The sequence below is a fragment of the Sabethes cyaneus genome, chromosome 3 (assembly GCF_943734655.1).
Source record: "Sabethes cyaneus chromosome 3, idSabCyanKW18_F2, whole genome shotgun sequence".
NCBI classification, from domain to species: domain Eukaryota; kingdom Metazoa; phylum Arthropoda; class Insecta; order Diptera; family Culicidae; genus Sabethes; species Sabethes cyaneus.
The window spans coordinates 68,753,472-68,767,689 of NC_071355.1; the positions used below are offsets into that span (position 1 = coordinate 68,753,472).

The window sequence follows — 14,218 nt, forward strand, 5'->3', positions numbered from 1 at the left end:
ATACTGAGTGGCCAAATGGAAAATACGAGCTGTATCAAGTATACAAGTGTGCTGACATAGTCAGGGTCTAAAATATGCCCGTAGACTTCGGATAGACCTCGCACCCGATGAATGGGAGCTGTCGACGACGATGTACGTTCAGTTGGCGTTCGAGGGAATTGGAGAACGACAGCTCAGGGCCAACAGTACTATAGGAACATAATTCGTTCGGCGCAGGACTGTTAACGGACCGTCACCACTAAAGTAAAATACGTAAGTTGCTTGTTGCAAATGGACGGGTTTTGAATTTCTGCAACGGCCATTGGTGATCACTTATTTTTTCGCAATATGTGCAATTGTTCTCTTTTATTCTTGGTAGTTCTCAAATGTTTTAAAATTTTCAACATTATGCAACTGTTGTTTACGTTTGCTTTCATCCCATTCAATGAGCGCATCAATGTCCATTTGAAGCGCACAGCAGCCTGTTAGTGTTGTGATTACACGGTAAAATTTGAGGTAATCAGCGTATAATAGTTTCGAGGATTTCAATTTTCCGCAAAGATCGTTGATGAAAAGTACGAACAGCAAGGGTCCCAAGATACTGCCTTGGAGAACACTGGACTGAATCTGGTACGAGGTAGAGCTTGCCCCGTCAACTCTCACCGTTGAGCGACGCCCTGTCAGATACGACATAATCCATTCTGTCAGCCACTCAGGTAGGCTCATTCTCCTAAACTTCTCAACCGCCAGAGTGTGTGGAACCTTGTCAAAAGCCTTGGCAAAATCAACATACACCGCGTCGATTTGTTATCGTTCTTCGATTTTATCTACAATAGTCGATACATAGCTTAGCAAGTTTGTAGTGGTCGAACGGTTTTTCTTGAAGTCGTGTTGTACTACAGATATTATGGACTTGACAGATTGGTAGAGCGAATCATGCACCATACTTTCAAGGACCTTTGGAAGACAGCTAACAATGGATCCCACGGTAGTTATCTACTTCGTTAAACAAACCAGATTTATAAAACGGTGTGATTAAAGCAGGTTTCCAAATAGCTAGAGAAGTGCCTCTCGCTGACAGAACGGTTGAACAGTATACTTACAGGGTAAGCGAGAGCATTAGCACACTGTTTTACAAATAGCGAATTCATAAATTAACCTGGCTCAGGTCGATTAGCACTCAGTTTTAATCGAAGTGCTGTCAAAGCGTTCATAAATTAACCGAGATTGCATCTCGGTTAAACTGACAGTATTCAGTTTGAAGCGCAGGTTAAAACTGTCTAGCATTACGGTCACCCCATCGGCAGGCAACCATGTTTTCGCCGCCAACATCTCGTGTGTGCGAAAATGAGATAGCATGTCAACATTGCGTTTCACTCAACTGCCAGCAGTCTGATTTGGGCCCGCTGTCAAATTTTGAGCCCAGGACATGCTGTCGCTGACGTTCACTGCAGCTCGATATAGAGATGTCGATGGGCTGATTACGGTTTACGGGTCGATCTGTCAAACTGCCCGTATCGTTCATAAATTTCGGGTTGGAGTTAGCACGAAACCAGGTTAATTTATGAATTCGCTAAAAGAGAGAAGGTAGTTGATCGGGACCGGGTCCTTGTGATCCATCGATGGATTGCAACTTTAATAGGACTTCTTTGTAATTTGTTGTACATAGGTCGGAATTTGTTATACATTAGTTTTCACTTACACTCAAAGTTGAAAAGTTATTGCAAGTTACCTCCATTTGAAAGCATCTATTGAAGCTTGCAAGTTGGAGGTGAAATTAAAAGGGAAACTTTCGCATTTGTCAAACATTCGTTATCGTCATCAAAAACAGCTCTAATACCTCTTCAATATTAATTTTCCTGTCTTCAGTAAAGGTGTTAGATATATTATGCATGAAGGATAGATTAAAAATTGCATAGGAGGTGAGTGTTAAGGCGAGAGAGAAAGGGTCATTTTGCCCATCAAACATATCCGTTAACTCATTAAAATGATTTGCCTCTCGTTGTCATTCAGCGAACTATTTCAACGCTGCACAACGTTCAGCCGACGAGACAACATTGTTGTACATCCTACTCACGATTTCGTCGATTTTGAATGCATTAATCCATGCTCCAGAGAAATAGCATCACTGTGGGAGGGAGGAGCAAAACTGGAGGGAGGAAGATGGCAGGATGTAACGTGTAATATCGACTTTACGCATTGCAACACATTCACCAACACATGCGTGAACAACGTGGCCACGATGATGTCGCCGTCGCCAGATTTTAATCGCCCTAATTGGCCCAACCGCAGTTCGTGTGAAAATGCCACCAAGTCGCTTAAGGAAAATCGACGCGATTCGCCGATTTAATGGTTTACCGTTGCTCCGGGGGCAGGTGGCTCATACTTCAGCATTATCGCCGGACGCCGGACGGGTATAGGAGCATACGAAAGCGATTAATTAAGCTCGAAAAAATCAATTTAATGAACGTAATTAGCCGAGACAGTTTCATGCACATCCTGCGATTGTAAGTGATTGGGTGAGAAAAAGCGGAAAATGAGTGCGCTACTGTTGTGCGTGGCTTGCAAAATAAATTACTTGCATCGATAGTGAACGTTTCATTAAAGGGCTCAATCGAAACCGGCTCCTTAAACGATTCAATATGAAAGTGTTTTTCGATCTGTGATAAATTCAAGAAACCATTACCGTTGACAAGACTGCGAAAACAAATATTTGACTGCGGCGAAAAAAATCTGAAATCTGTAGCACTCAGTGAGAAATCCGATTACCAGCCAAGGACGTCGCGTTTAACTAGCTGCGCTGTTCTCAAGTTGATAAAATCATAGATAACAGCTCAATCGATCCTCATTAATATAACAGGAGCAGCTCGGCGTAAATATTATAATTCCAGTTCATTTTAACAAACCACTTTACCAGTTTTCTCCTGGTACCTCATGTACTGTTTGTCGACGTAACGCCGTGAATTGCATATTGACGGTTTCATCAGGCAACGCAGTGCAGTTGCCTCCGGTAGATTTAATTCTTACTTATAAGCCAGCATAATAAACTTTCATATAAATAGGCAATTTGAGGGGCGAGCTCAACAAGCATAATCTGTTTGCGGTAACCACCGGATCGTCATATGCAATTTCCTCCAGCTGTCAACTTTTGCCGTTCAAATATCTTCGGCCCTGCGGCGGGGAGACGCCGTTTGAATTCGAGCCGTCTTGGGTCTTGGGTCCGCCGTGCCGCCGGCGGGTAAACACGACGGCCCACGTACTGGGTTTATCGTGTAGTCCTTTGGTACCATTAAATCATCGTCATTTTCATTATTAACTATCCGGTACCGAGGCGACGATAAATGACGAGCGCCAGTGGGTGATTATTCTCTATATCTATTTAATTTTGTTGGTTGCATCTGCATGCATCATCTTGTTTCGTGTGCGCTAATTATTCTACAGTTATCTGCTGTTCGTAATGAATACATATTTGCGATTTAATTTTATTATATTCACCTATACTTTTACTTCAAAGCTGAAGTTTTCTATAACTTATATCTTTACTGCGCGCATTTTAAAAAATATTTGAATTGTGATGAGGTGAGAGTAGTAGAACAGAATAAGATAACTTCAATTGGCAGAGTTATTAAGAAAAGTTCTTTTTTATCGTTCAATCATATGTTTTCTTTGTACTAATTAATAATAAACTAACTAATAAGTTTTTAATCACTTATTCTTAATCCACTTTTTTAGATTGTTATATTTGATACGTAGTTCATCAACTCCGGAGTTAATTTCAAGTAGAATATTTTCTAACTTATGATTCCGGTTTAACAAGTTATCCAACACCAACGATTTTGCATCTTCAAAATATCTGCTTGAAGTTTCATTTAGGTCAATCATCTTATTGCCAGCTAGTGTGACTTCATCCATCAACGACAAACTTAAATATTCCACATAATCAAACGAATAGCAGCCCAGTGCATCAACGCCAGAAACATAACTTATACTGTGAGCGGCAAAATATTCCACAATCTCATTGATTCGCTTACAGTTCCAGAGATTCTTGCCCAAAGTGATTTCACTAAGAAGCGGCATCGAACTTTCAAGTTCCGGTAAATTTAGCGACTTCAAGAAATTCGTATCCAACTTCAGCAAACTCAAATTCGGTAAGCTCCACAAACTACTGTCCAATTCGATTAGATAGTTTCCGTTTAGATGAAGTTCCCGCAGTATCGGTAGAGTAATAGGCCCTAACCCTGGCTCGATGCTGGAAATTCGATTTTCCCTTAGGTCAATAATTTCTAACCGCGAAAGGTTACGAAACCGCTCGAAGTTGACAAACCGAACAAGATTTTTCTGGATGCGCAGGAACTGCAGCTGATTTAATACTTCTACAAAACGAATCTCCGTAATTTGCGTGCCAACAATGCTCAGCTGTTCCAGCTTGTTCGGTTCGTAGTAGTTGGCAAACACCTTTTCCAGATTGTTGAAGAATATTCCCAGTCGTTTCAACGTCAAAGGAATCGCCACCTTTGGTGATAGGCAATTGAAGAAATTCACGTGCTCCGTTTCGTCCGACAATCTTCGCCCGAGGGTTGGCGAGAAAGAGGAGAAATTAGAATTAAAAAAATTAATATTCGTTGGTGGAAAATAGATGTTCTCTGCATCGATTTGCTTGTCTACGACGATATTCTTCAGATTGCAGCCGTCTTGCAGCAGGACGTTGGCATCTAGGTAGCAATTGTAGTACCATCCCGTAGCGAGATGGGGTAAGGCCACAAACACATAGAACAGGAAACTGTTTAGTGTAAATGATGTTAGTAATAACAAATATTAGTTGAATTAGATTTTAGCTTACACATTGAGGTAAAACGTCCCCATTCCAGAGCGATGTTTGTTATATACTGGCGCAGTTTCTTATCGGCAAAGCAACGAATTGATGAGAACGAAAGAGAGTCATGTCGCATATAGACAGGGTGGATTAAAACTAGCGTAATGCAAGCTGCAAAGAATGCACTTGGATTGCGATCGCAAACTTGTTCAATAATAAAGAACGACAGTACTGATTAGTCAAACAGTGTATTGGAATACGAATATTATCAATTTTAAACGTAGCTCCGTGTTATATAAAGTATGCCGGAGCAAGTGAAACCTAAAAATTTAATCGACTAAAGATCAGAATCGGATTGTTAAATATCGGAAGTTTTATGCGTAAACATTTTATTTTTGACAGGTCCCACTTGTTGCGGATGCTCTGGAATGACGCCTTTTCTTCGACCCATATATTTATTATAATTGTACAACCAGTTTTCATGTTTAACTTGCTTATACACTAATTTTGTTTACCTACTATCAGAAAAACATGAAATCCCGCGGCCAAAATATCATTTAAAGAAAGGTCCGTCCAACTTGGAACGCAAATTGGAAATGACGCTCAAATTTAAAGTTTATTTTTGGTATTTGAAACGTCAATTATAAATAATCAACAATTTAAATGTATACGTTGGAGTAGTGTCTATCATTTCTAGAACGATTCAGTTGGTGACAATGAAGTTGAAGGGAGTTATGAGCTCCGTTTCCTCAAGCATCGCATTCTCATATGCTCCGAGGAACCTTAAGTATTCGCAATTTACAGTTTTATTAATTATTGTAATAAAACTAATAGCTTCAAAAACAAATGCTCAGAATGTAAATCTTTCGAAATATTTATGATTTTTTAGAATTGAGAAAGTACATACTATGCATCCGTAAAATTGGAATCAAATTAGACTTCAAATCGGACATGCAATTGGACTTGAAATGGACGTTGTCATTGGACATTAAATTAGACTTGAATTTGGACATGGACACGAAATTAAACACGAAGTTTTACTTGAAATTAGGATTGCCATTTTACGACGTACTCTCTCACACGTTTTATCCCTTTTCTGTTCGGTTTTTTACTCTTTTCCAGTCTCGTTTTTCCGCTGTTTGCTCCGTTTCTTCTTTTCTGTGTCGTTTTGTTGGTTTTTGCGCTTATTTCCTGTTTTGTTTTTCCTCTTTTTTGTGTGTCTTCTTTTCGTTTTCTTTTGTTTACTGTCCCGTTTTTTTAATTTTGAGTCCTGTTATTCCATTTGTTTTTCACCCTTTTTTGTAACTTTTTTCCGTTTTCCGTCATTCCTCTTTCCTCTTTTAGTTTCAAGTTTCCATATTTTTCTCTATACTTTTTATCTCCTTTCCTTCTCGTTTTTCGTCTTCATCTTTCCCGTTTTCCTCTTTTAGATACCTCGTTATTTCTATCGTTGTTTTCTATCACGTTTATTCTACTTTTGGCTCCCGTTTTTTCTCTGCCCAGTTTTTTTTATTTTTTTCCTTTGGTCTGTATTTCCGTTTTTTTATATATATTTATCATTTTTCCATCGCATTCCCATTCTCGTTTTATCCCATCCTCTACCGGTTTTCTTTTTCACACTCTCGCTATTCTTCTTTTCCATTTTGGTTTCTCTTGTTTAATGTTCCGTTTTCCTTTTCTGTCTCGTTTTTTCATCTTTTCTGTCATGTGTTTTTCTTTTCTGTTCTCTCTTCCCTTTATTCATCTCACCTCTTTATTCTCTCGTTCCTCTTTTTTTCTTTCCGCTGTTTCCTTTGTTTCTTCTTTTCCTGTCCCGTTTTTCGTCCTTTTCAATCATTTCGTTTAATTTTTTGTCTTCGAATTATTTGCGCACCACTCGCGCCGTTAATACTGAAGTTAGAACAATACTAATTTTAGCAATCTTATGGATAACTAGCTGATTGCCCGATTTCTCTCGGGGCCCGTTTGTCACTCAGTCACTTGTACATCTGTTTATGTAACCAAAACTCTCATAATGCAAGAAAAGAACCCTTTCTTTCATTTGAATATGTCTACTACCTTCGTCAGTTTCTCTCACGTTGTCCCCCAATCACTTGTAAATTGGTCTTCTTCTCGGTAATCCCTATAAATCGATACTAAGCCTTTTTTACGTTTTGAACCCCAGCCCCTCTTTTTAATGGCCACCCTATTCCCCACCTTGTTAGGGATTCCCTCCTTTTATCAACTTCCTAGTGCTGATTCCCTAATGTCAAGGAACATGTGTGCCAAGTTTCATGAAGAATCGTCTCAGCATTTCGGAGTTATGGCCTTCCTCCCGGTTATGAACGCCTCTTGTCAACTCTCCAGTGCTGATTCCCTTATATCAAGGAATATGTGTGCCAAGTTTGGTGGAGATCGGTCAAAGCGTTCTGGAGTTATGATGGAACATACATAGGAACATACCCACGCTCACTTTTAAATATATAAATAAGGCCATTACAAATATTTAAAAAAGTTTTTGTCCCTCCGGTGTTGGGCCACTGAAGGGGGGGGGGCGAAAAAAAACAAAGAGAATTTTTTAATCGAGCAAAAAAATATGGATTTCAGGCATTTTTACTTAAAGTTTAAACGTGAAAACCAAATCTATTCTTGCTTTTAATAAACACGTTGCTAAACACAAAAACGAAAAAAAAAAATTTTGGCCGTGTTTCGGAAATTTCACTGTTTGAACTTCCATTTCTATTACGTGGCAGAAGCGTTAACTCAACTCGTACACTCATTTTTCGAGTTTTTCAGGCTGTAGAGCCTACAGACAATTGATTTTATGAAAAAAAAAAATTAACTCATATCCTACAGATTATTTTTTTGCCCTCCGATTTTTCAAGCCAATTTTCAAGGGGGGTGAAAATGATTTGCAATGGCCTAATTAGATCAAACACATAACATTTTTGAATTGTGATTGGCTGAAGTGTTACAGTTAAATAAGCAAAATCGGTGCATCTTGTTTAAAAAATTGTTTTATTTTACTAGAATCATCCGAAAGCCTGCGATTTTTTTTACAGAATTTACCTTAAATGTCAAAATAGACTACGGCATAGAGGCAGTGGAGGCTATGGAGCAAGAAACGTATGTTGCATGTGATTCAATAAACACAAAGGAGAAATATAAGGTATTTTTATTCCATTATTCATATTCGTTTTATACTTCGCAGCAGCGATTATAAGTGTGCATTACACATGTTTAATATATCCTTTGAGTTCTCGCCCTGTTGTATAATTTATAACATATCCGGGGGATATTCACTTCATAAAGATAGTTATTATCTTCAGCAACAATGATAAGTAGATCAAAACTTATAGGTTGGTGTACATAGTTTCATAAGTTTGTCACTGGAATGTAACTAGACGATACGAATAAATCCTGTTCTATCCTGTCAGTAGACGAGTACGTGAATGCTAAAAGGATATACGTAATTATTAAATTTAGTTTTACGTGAGGAAATAGAAAAAAATTAGTCACAATCGTATTGACATGATCACCATTATTGCCGACCTAAAAATTCCGCTATAAAACATTTATTGCTCTTTCCAGCTAAGCTAAGAATCGACAAAACAAATACTGAAGACTGATTTAACAATAGCCCAAATGGAGGAGCTCTTGTTCGGACGTATATTATCTAAATATATTCCACAAGTAATAAATTCAAGAGAGTCAACAAAATACAAGAAATGTGATGCCATTCTGCAAACAACAAACATGTGGAACTACCTCAAAAATAATCGATCTATTGTCGCCTTTGTATTACGTTACTTAAAAGACTAGCGCTCTATTGTAATGATAGGTAACCGGATGTACATTGATTCATGTCACAACTACCTTTGCTGCGTACCGGATGGTAATATTGACGTAGGTGCGAGCGTCTCGAAAAATGGAAGATTTTGAGCGCTAATAACTTACCGGTTTCTAGATTGATTTTAAATATTTTTACACCAATCGATCGGAAATTTTTTACGCATCAACTCCAATAATAAAACCTATTGATTTCAAAGTACGTACTATTAAGAAATTAAAAATAATGAAGCATTATCTAACTGGAAATCCTCGCTTCGTGATTGGTTGGAAGATTCTTTACGATGATCTAAAACTATACCAATTTGATATCTGTGCTTGGGAAGTAAGCCAAAACAAGTGCCAAAGTTCTCTCATCTTAACAAGATTTCTTAACATTGCAATTGAAACTAGACCATTTTGATGTCCTTGCTAGGGAAGCACGCCAGAAAGAGTGACAAAGCCCCTTCGTGCCAACAAACTTCTTTCAAACGCGATTAAACCTTGCCCAATTTGATGTCTGTGTTAGGGAAGTGTGCCAGAAAAAATGACTTAAGTCCACTGTCTCAATAGATTGCAAATTCGTTACACAGCGAGACGATTAAACCTAGGCGAATTTGATATCTGTGTTGGAAAAGTGCGCTACAGCTACAGCTGTAGTGTTCGGTCATAATTTAATTCTGTATGGATGTGCATGTTTGACGTTTCTTTGCATGTGCAGGGAAACGATGTGCTGTTGATAAAATGGGATTGAATTGGTAAAATTCCTTCAACGTGGTGAAACGATTGGTAATAAAATCTTTAATTTCTGTAAGGTAACAGGACAGCATTAGTGTATGTTCTTGATTTTGTTAAATTGTTTCCAAACGCACATATAAATAACTTTGAAATATATATCGAGGATTGGACGTATACAATGTTGCTACTTTGATAAATGTTACATACAATGCATGTAGCATGTATTTATTCTTCTTCTTCTTCAGCAGCATAGAGCCGGGGTGGCTCGTGCTGTTTTAAGCACTCGTCTCGATTCAACTCGGTCTTGGGCCACTCGTCGCCAATTTAGTCTCAGAAGTCGCAAATCGCTTTTGACCTGGTCGAGCCATCGTGCACGTTGGGCCCCCCTTTTCTGGTGCCGGTGGGGTTGTTGAAGACGACTATTTTCGTCGTACTGTCGTCCGGCATCCTTACGACGTGTGCGGCCCACCGTAGCCTGCTAACTTTCGCTAGATGTACGATGGGAGTCTCCCCAAGCAGTGCCTGTAGCTCGTGATTCATACGCCTCCGGCACTCTCCGCTTGCAGTTTGTACTCCGCCAAATATCGTCCGCAGCACTTTCCGCTCGAACATGGCTAGGGCACGTATGTCCTCCGTGAGCAGCGTCACGGCTTCAAGTTCATAAAGAACTACCGATCTAATAAGAGTTTTGTAAAGGCACAAATCTTCCACATGATTGTGAGGAACGTGCTGCTCGAGCCAAAGATGCTGAAGAGTTTTGTACATTGTTAGCTTCGTGCGGCGGCGTACGCTTCCTGATCGTAGCGTTTTACGAAGGGTAAAGTAGGCCCGATTTCCCGCTTGGATGCGCCGCTGGATCTCCTTACTAGTGTTGTTGTCCGCGGTCACCAGCGATCCCAACTACACGAACTCCTCTACCACTTCTAGTTCGTCGCCGTCAACGGTTACCGTCCGTGGGAGGCGCGCGTTTGTTTCCTTTGAGCCTCTTCCTTTCATGTATTTGGTCTTCGACGCATTTATTTTTAGCCCAATTCTCCTGAACTCCTCTTTCAGTCTGGCGTAGATTGCCTCCGCCGTCGCAAAGTTCTTGGCTATGATATCGAAGTCATCTGCAAAGCCTAGAAGTTGGCTACCCTTGGTAAAAATCGTGCCTCTCGTTTCGATGCCCGCTCATCGGACCACCCCCTTAAGAGCGATGTTGAACAGAATGCAGGATAAACCGGCACCTTGTCTCAACCTTCGCCGCGTCTCGAAGGGCCTCGAGAGTGTCCCAAACATGCGTACGAAACACATCACTCGATCCAATGTCGCATCTGATCAGTCGCATCAGTTTGTCCGGAAAACCGTATTCGTGCATTATCTGCCATAGCTTATCTCAATCGACTGTATCGTATGCTGCTTTGAAATCAATAAAGATGTGATGCGTGGGCACGTTGTACTCCCAACATTTCTGCAAGATCTGTCGGATAGTAAAAATTTGGTCCGTAGTTGCGCGAACACCCATGAAACCCGCCTGATAATTCCCTACGAAACCTTGTGCTATCGGTGACAACTGGCGTAACAGGATCTGGGAGAGTACCTTGTAGGCGGCGTTTACCAGCGTTATACCACGATAATTGCAGCAGTCTAGCCGATCACCCTTTTTGTAGATGGGACAAACCACTTCTTCCATACATTCATCCGGTAGCTTTTCCTCCTCCCAAATCCTCGAAATAACCCAGTGTAGAGCCTTTGCTAGCGTTTCTCCTCCATGTTTATAAAACTCTGCTGGTAAGCGGCCCTTTCCAGCGACTTTATTGGTTTTCAGCAGCCCGATTTCTCGTTTGAATTCTTGGAGATCAGGTGCTAGGACATTACTATCTTCTATGGGCGCTCCAAGGTTAATTTCCGTTCTGCCTCCTTCTGCGCTTTCGCCATTGAGGTGTTCATCGAAGAGCTGCTTCCATCTGTCGACCACCTCGCGCTCGTTTGTAATTAGATTCCCTCCCTCGTCCCTACACATGTCAGGTTTCGGTATGTAGCCCTTCCGAGTTTGGTTCACCTTCTCATAAAACTTGCGCGTGTCATTAGCTCGGAGTAGTTGCTCTAATTCTTCACGATCTCTGTTCTCCTTTTGGCGCTTTTTTCTCCTCAGGATCGTGGTCAACTGGTTCCTAGCTCGTCGGTATTTGGCCAGGTTCTCTCTAGTGGCAATACTTAGATAATTTTTCCAAGCATTTTTCTTCTCCTCCACCGGTTGTTGGCATTCCCCATCAAACCAATCATTTTGTGTACTCCGAGGCTCAATACCTAATACCGAGGTAGCGGTCTCTCCGATGGCCGAGCGTATTCTGCCCCGATCGTCTTCGAGGTTTGAAGCATCTAACTCCTCGGAAGAAGGCAGTGCCTCATTCAGTACTCGCGCGTAGTTCTCGGCAGCTTGTGGGTTATCTAGCTGCCTGATGTTTAGCCGTGGAGGGCGGCTTTGACGTGTCCGGTATACGGTGGACAGCTTTGAGCGCACATGTACTGCTACTAGGTAATGGTCAGAATCAATATCCGCACCCTGACGGGAGCATACGTTCGTGATGTTAGAGATAAACCGGCCCTCTATGAGAACGTGGTCAATTTGGTTCATTGTACGCTGGAAATCACCAGTCCTCGGGAAGCTGCAAAGTTTATACATAGTTGGCCGTTATCGTTTGTGTTGGTGTGCAGGCTATGGGGTCCTACCACCGATCTATACATCTCTTCTCTACCGACCTGGGCGTTCATATCCCCGATGACGGTTTTGATGTCCCGTGACGAGCAGCTGTCGTACGTTGTCTCCAACCTCGCGCAGAACGCTTCTTTCTCATCGTCGGGTCTACCTTCGTGCGGGCAGTGCACGTTAATGATGCTATAATTGAAGAAACGGCCCTTTATCCTCAATACACACATTCTCTCGTTGATCGCCTTCCAATCTATCACGCGATCCTGCATTCCGCCTAGCACTACAAAACCCGTTCTCAGTTCGTTGGTAGCGCCACCGCTCTGGTAAAACTAAGCCTTTCCGCCACGGATCTTCCATACCTTCTCTCCTTTGCGACAGATTTCCTGCAGAGCTACGATGCCGAGTTTGCGGGGTTCAAGCTGTTCAATCAGCACCCGCTCGCAACCCGAAATTTAGCGATCTGCAGTTCCATGTACCGAGTCTCCATTCGTCGTCCTTGTTCCGTCGCCTAGGTCGATGCCGAATATTCCGCTCCGAATTTGCTTGAATTTTGTAAGTTTTTTTTAATTTAGGTGTGTAGCCATACTGGGGCAACACTACCGAGTCTCGCGATGGGGCTGCCCTCTTATAGTGCCGAGACTAACTATACCTCCTTCCCGGTTAGTATACGACCTTAGTTTCCACCGGGATTGTTTACCCGATCTCCGCTAAGGTTGCTCGTATTCCGACTGGTACCACGAGGAGGCCGGGATCGGAGTTGCTGGATAAGAGGCTAACGACCACTATGTGGTCTATATTCCGCATTATCCAGCCGTTTACTAACCCAGCATGTATTTATGCTGCATGTATACATGAAGAATCGAATGCATGCATAGATACATGCTACTATCACTACAAAGAGAATTTTACGTAGTCTTGCGTCACCTACATATGCGGTCGTGTCTTATACACGACCCCTCTGATTTTTTTTTATTAGATATTTCATTTATTTCATTACTGTCACCAATCAATTTTAATATTTTATAGCTCTGAAGATGGTACTTCGGTGCTACTTATAAAAAAGACCGAAATGTCAAGAAACAAATTACATCTAATAACGGTACAACTAAAACGCAAGCCATGGACAAAAAAGCTTTTTTTGAGGCACATGCATATCCAATGCAGCAAAATGCTTAATTATATACACTAATGATTGTAATAATTTAAACTACTCGCTACATGTGGTGGACTTCAATGAACAACACGCATATCTAAAAAATGAACGGAATTCTTCGAAAATTTTATAATTAGAAAGGTTTTGGCAAATAATTATCAATTCAATAGAATTTTGAAATTCGAGTGCTTTTTAATTGGAGCGTGGCCCAACTAGCGAACAGCCATCTAACGAACCGCCCAACTAATGAACACTCAATTAGCGAATCATTGCTGATGTATTCATCTTTATTAGTTATGTTAATATACGAAAGCCAAATAAAGCCTGCTTTGAAGTAACATTCGCACATGATTAGCAAAAAGTGTGAAAAAGTTCATGTTTATATACACAGATCAAGTTCATGGACACAGAAAACTATTCTTTTAGAAAAGTTTCCCAATAGTTGTAGGTGGATAGATCGCGGATGCAAGTGTGAACATTACTTTGACAGTTCAACAATAGTTGAATGAGTATGTTTGAAAATGCTACACCAATACTATTATTGTATATGTCTTAATCATGTTTGTGTAATCGCAACTGGCCTCTGGCGACCTTAACCTTAATGCTTTGTGTTGCGAAATCTTCTAGTTTATAACAGGTTAGTACCCTGGTTAGTTTCCTGGAGGAATGAGAGTATGCAGACGGAAGAAAGAAGGAGTTGGGTGCCATTGGGTGGTGACCTTATCGTTAAGGCCATTGAAAATTATTTTTAAAGTTTTTGTCACCCTCCCCCCTTGGAAATTTGCTTGCAAAATTGCGGGGCGAAAAAATAGTTTGTAGGATAAACGTAATTTTTTTTTATAAAATTAAATTGCCTGTGGGCTCTAACCGCCTAAAACATTCGAAAAATGAGTGTACGAGTGGACGCTTAACGTTTCTAACACGAAACATAAATAGAAATTCGATCAGTGGAATTTCTGAAAATCGGCAAACAGTTTTCTTTCATTTTTGTCTTTTTTTAAATATTTGTAATGGCCTAACTTCAATCGTAAAGAAG

At 40.7% G+C, this 14,218-nt stretch overlaps 1 protein-coding gene across 1 annotated transcript; it reads right to left on the bottom strand.

Annotated features, from left to right (window-relative positions):
• Positions 1 to 3,684: 3,684 nt before the first annotated feature.
• LOC128739682 (chaoptin-like) lies at positions 3,685 to 4,862 on the bottom strand. Its single transcript, XM_053835179.1, has 2 exons — positions 4,820 to 4,862; positions 3,685 to 4,759 (listed from the first exon to the last, which is right to left on the bottom strand). The coding sequence occupies exons 1-2, from the start codon at positions 4,840 to 4,842 to the stop codon at positions 3,685 to 3,687; spliced, it is 1,098 nt and encodes a 365-aa protein (XP_053691154.1). The 5' UTR covers positions 4,843 to 4,862.
• Between the last annotated feature and the right edge of the window lie 9,356 nt (positions 4,863 to 14,218).

Excerpts from the sequence above, each read along its gene's own strand:
- LOC128739682 (XM_053835179.1), bottom strand. The coding sequence starts at position 4,842 with ATGGGGACGTTTTACCTCAATGT. Across the intron at positions 4,760-4,819 it reads GGGACGTTTTACCTCAATGT|TTTCCTGTTCTATGTGTTTG; the intron begins GTAAGCTAAAAT and ends TACACTAAACAG.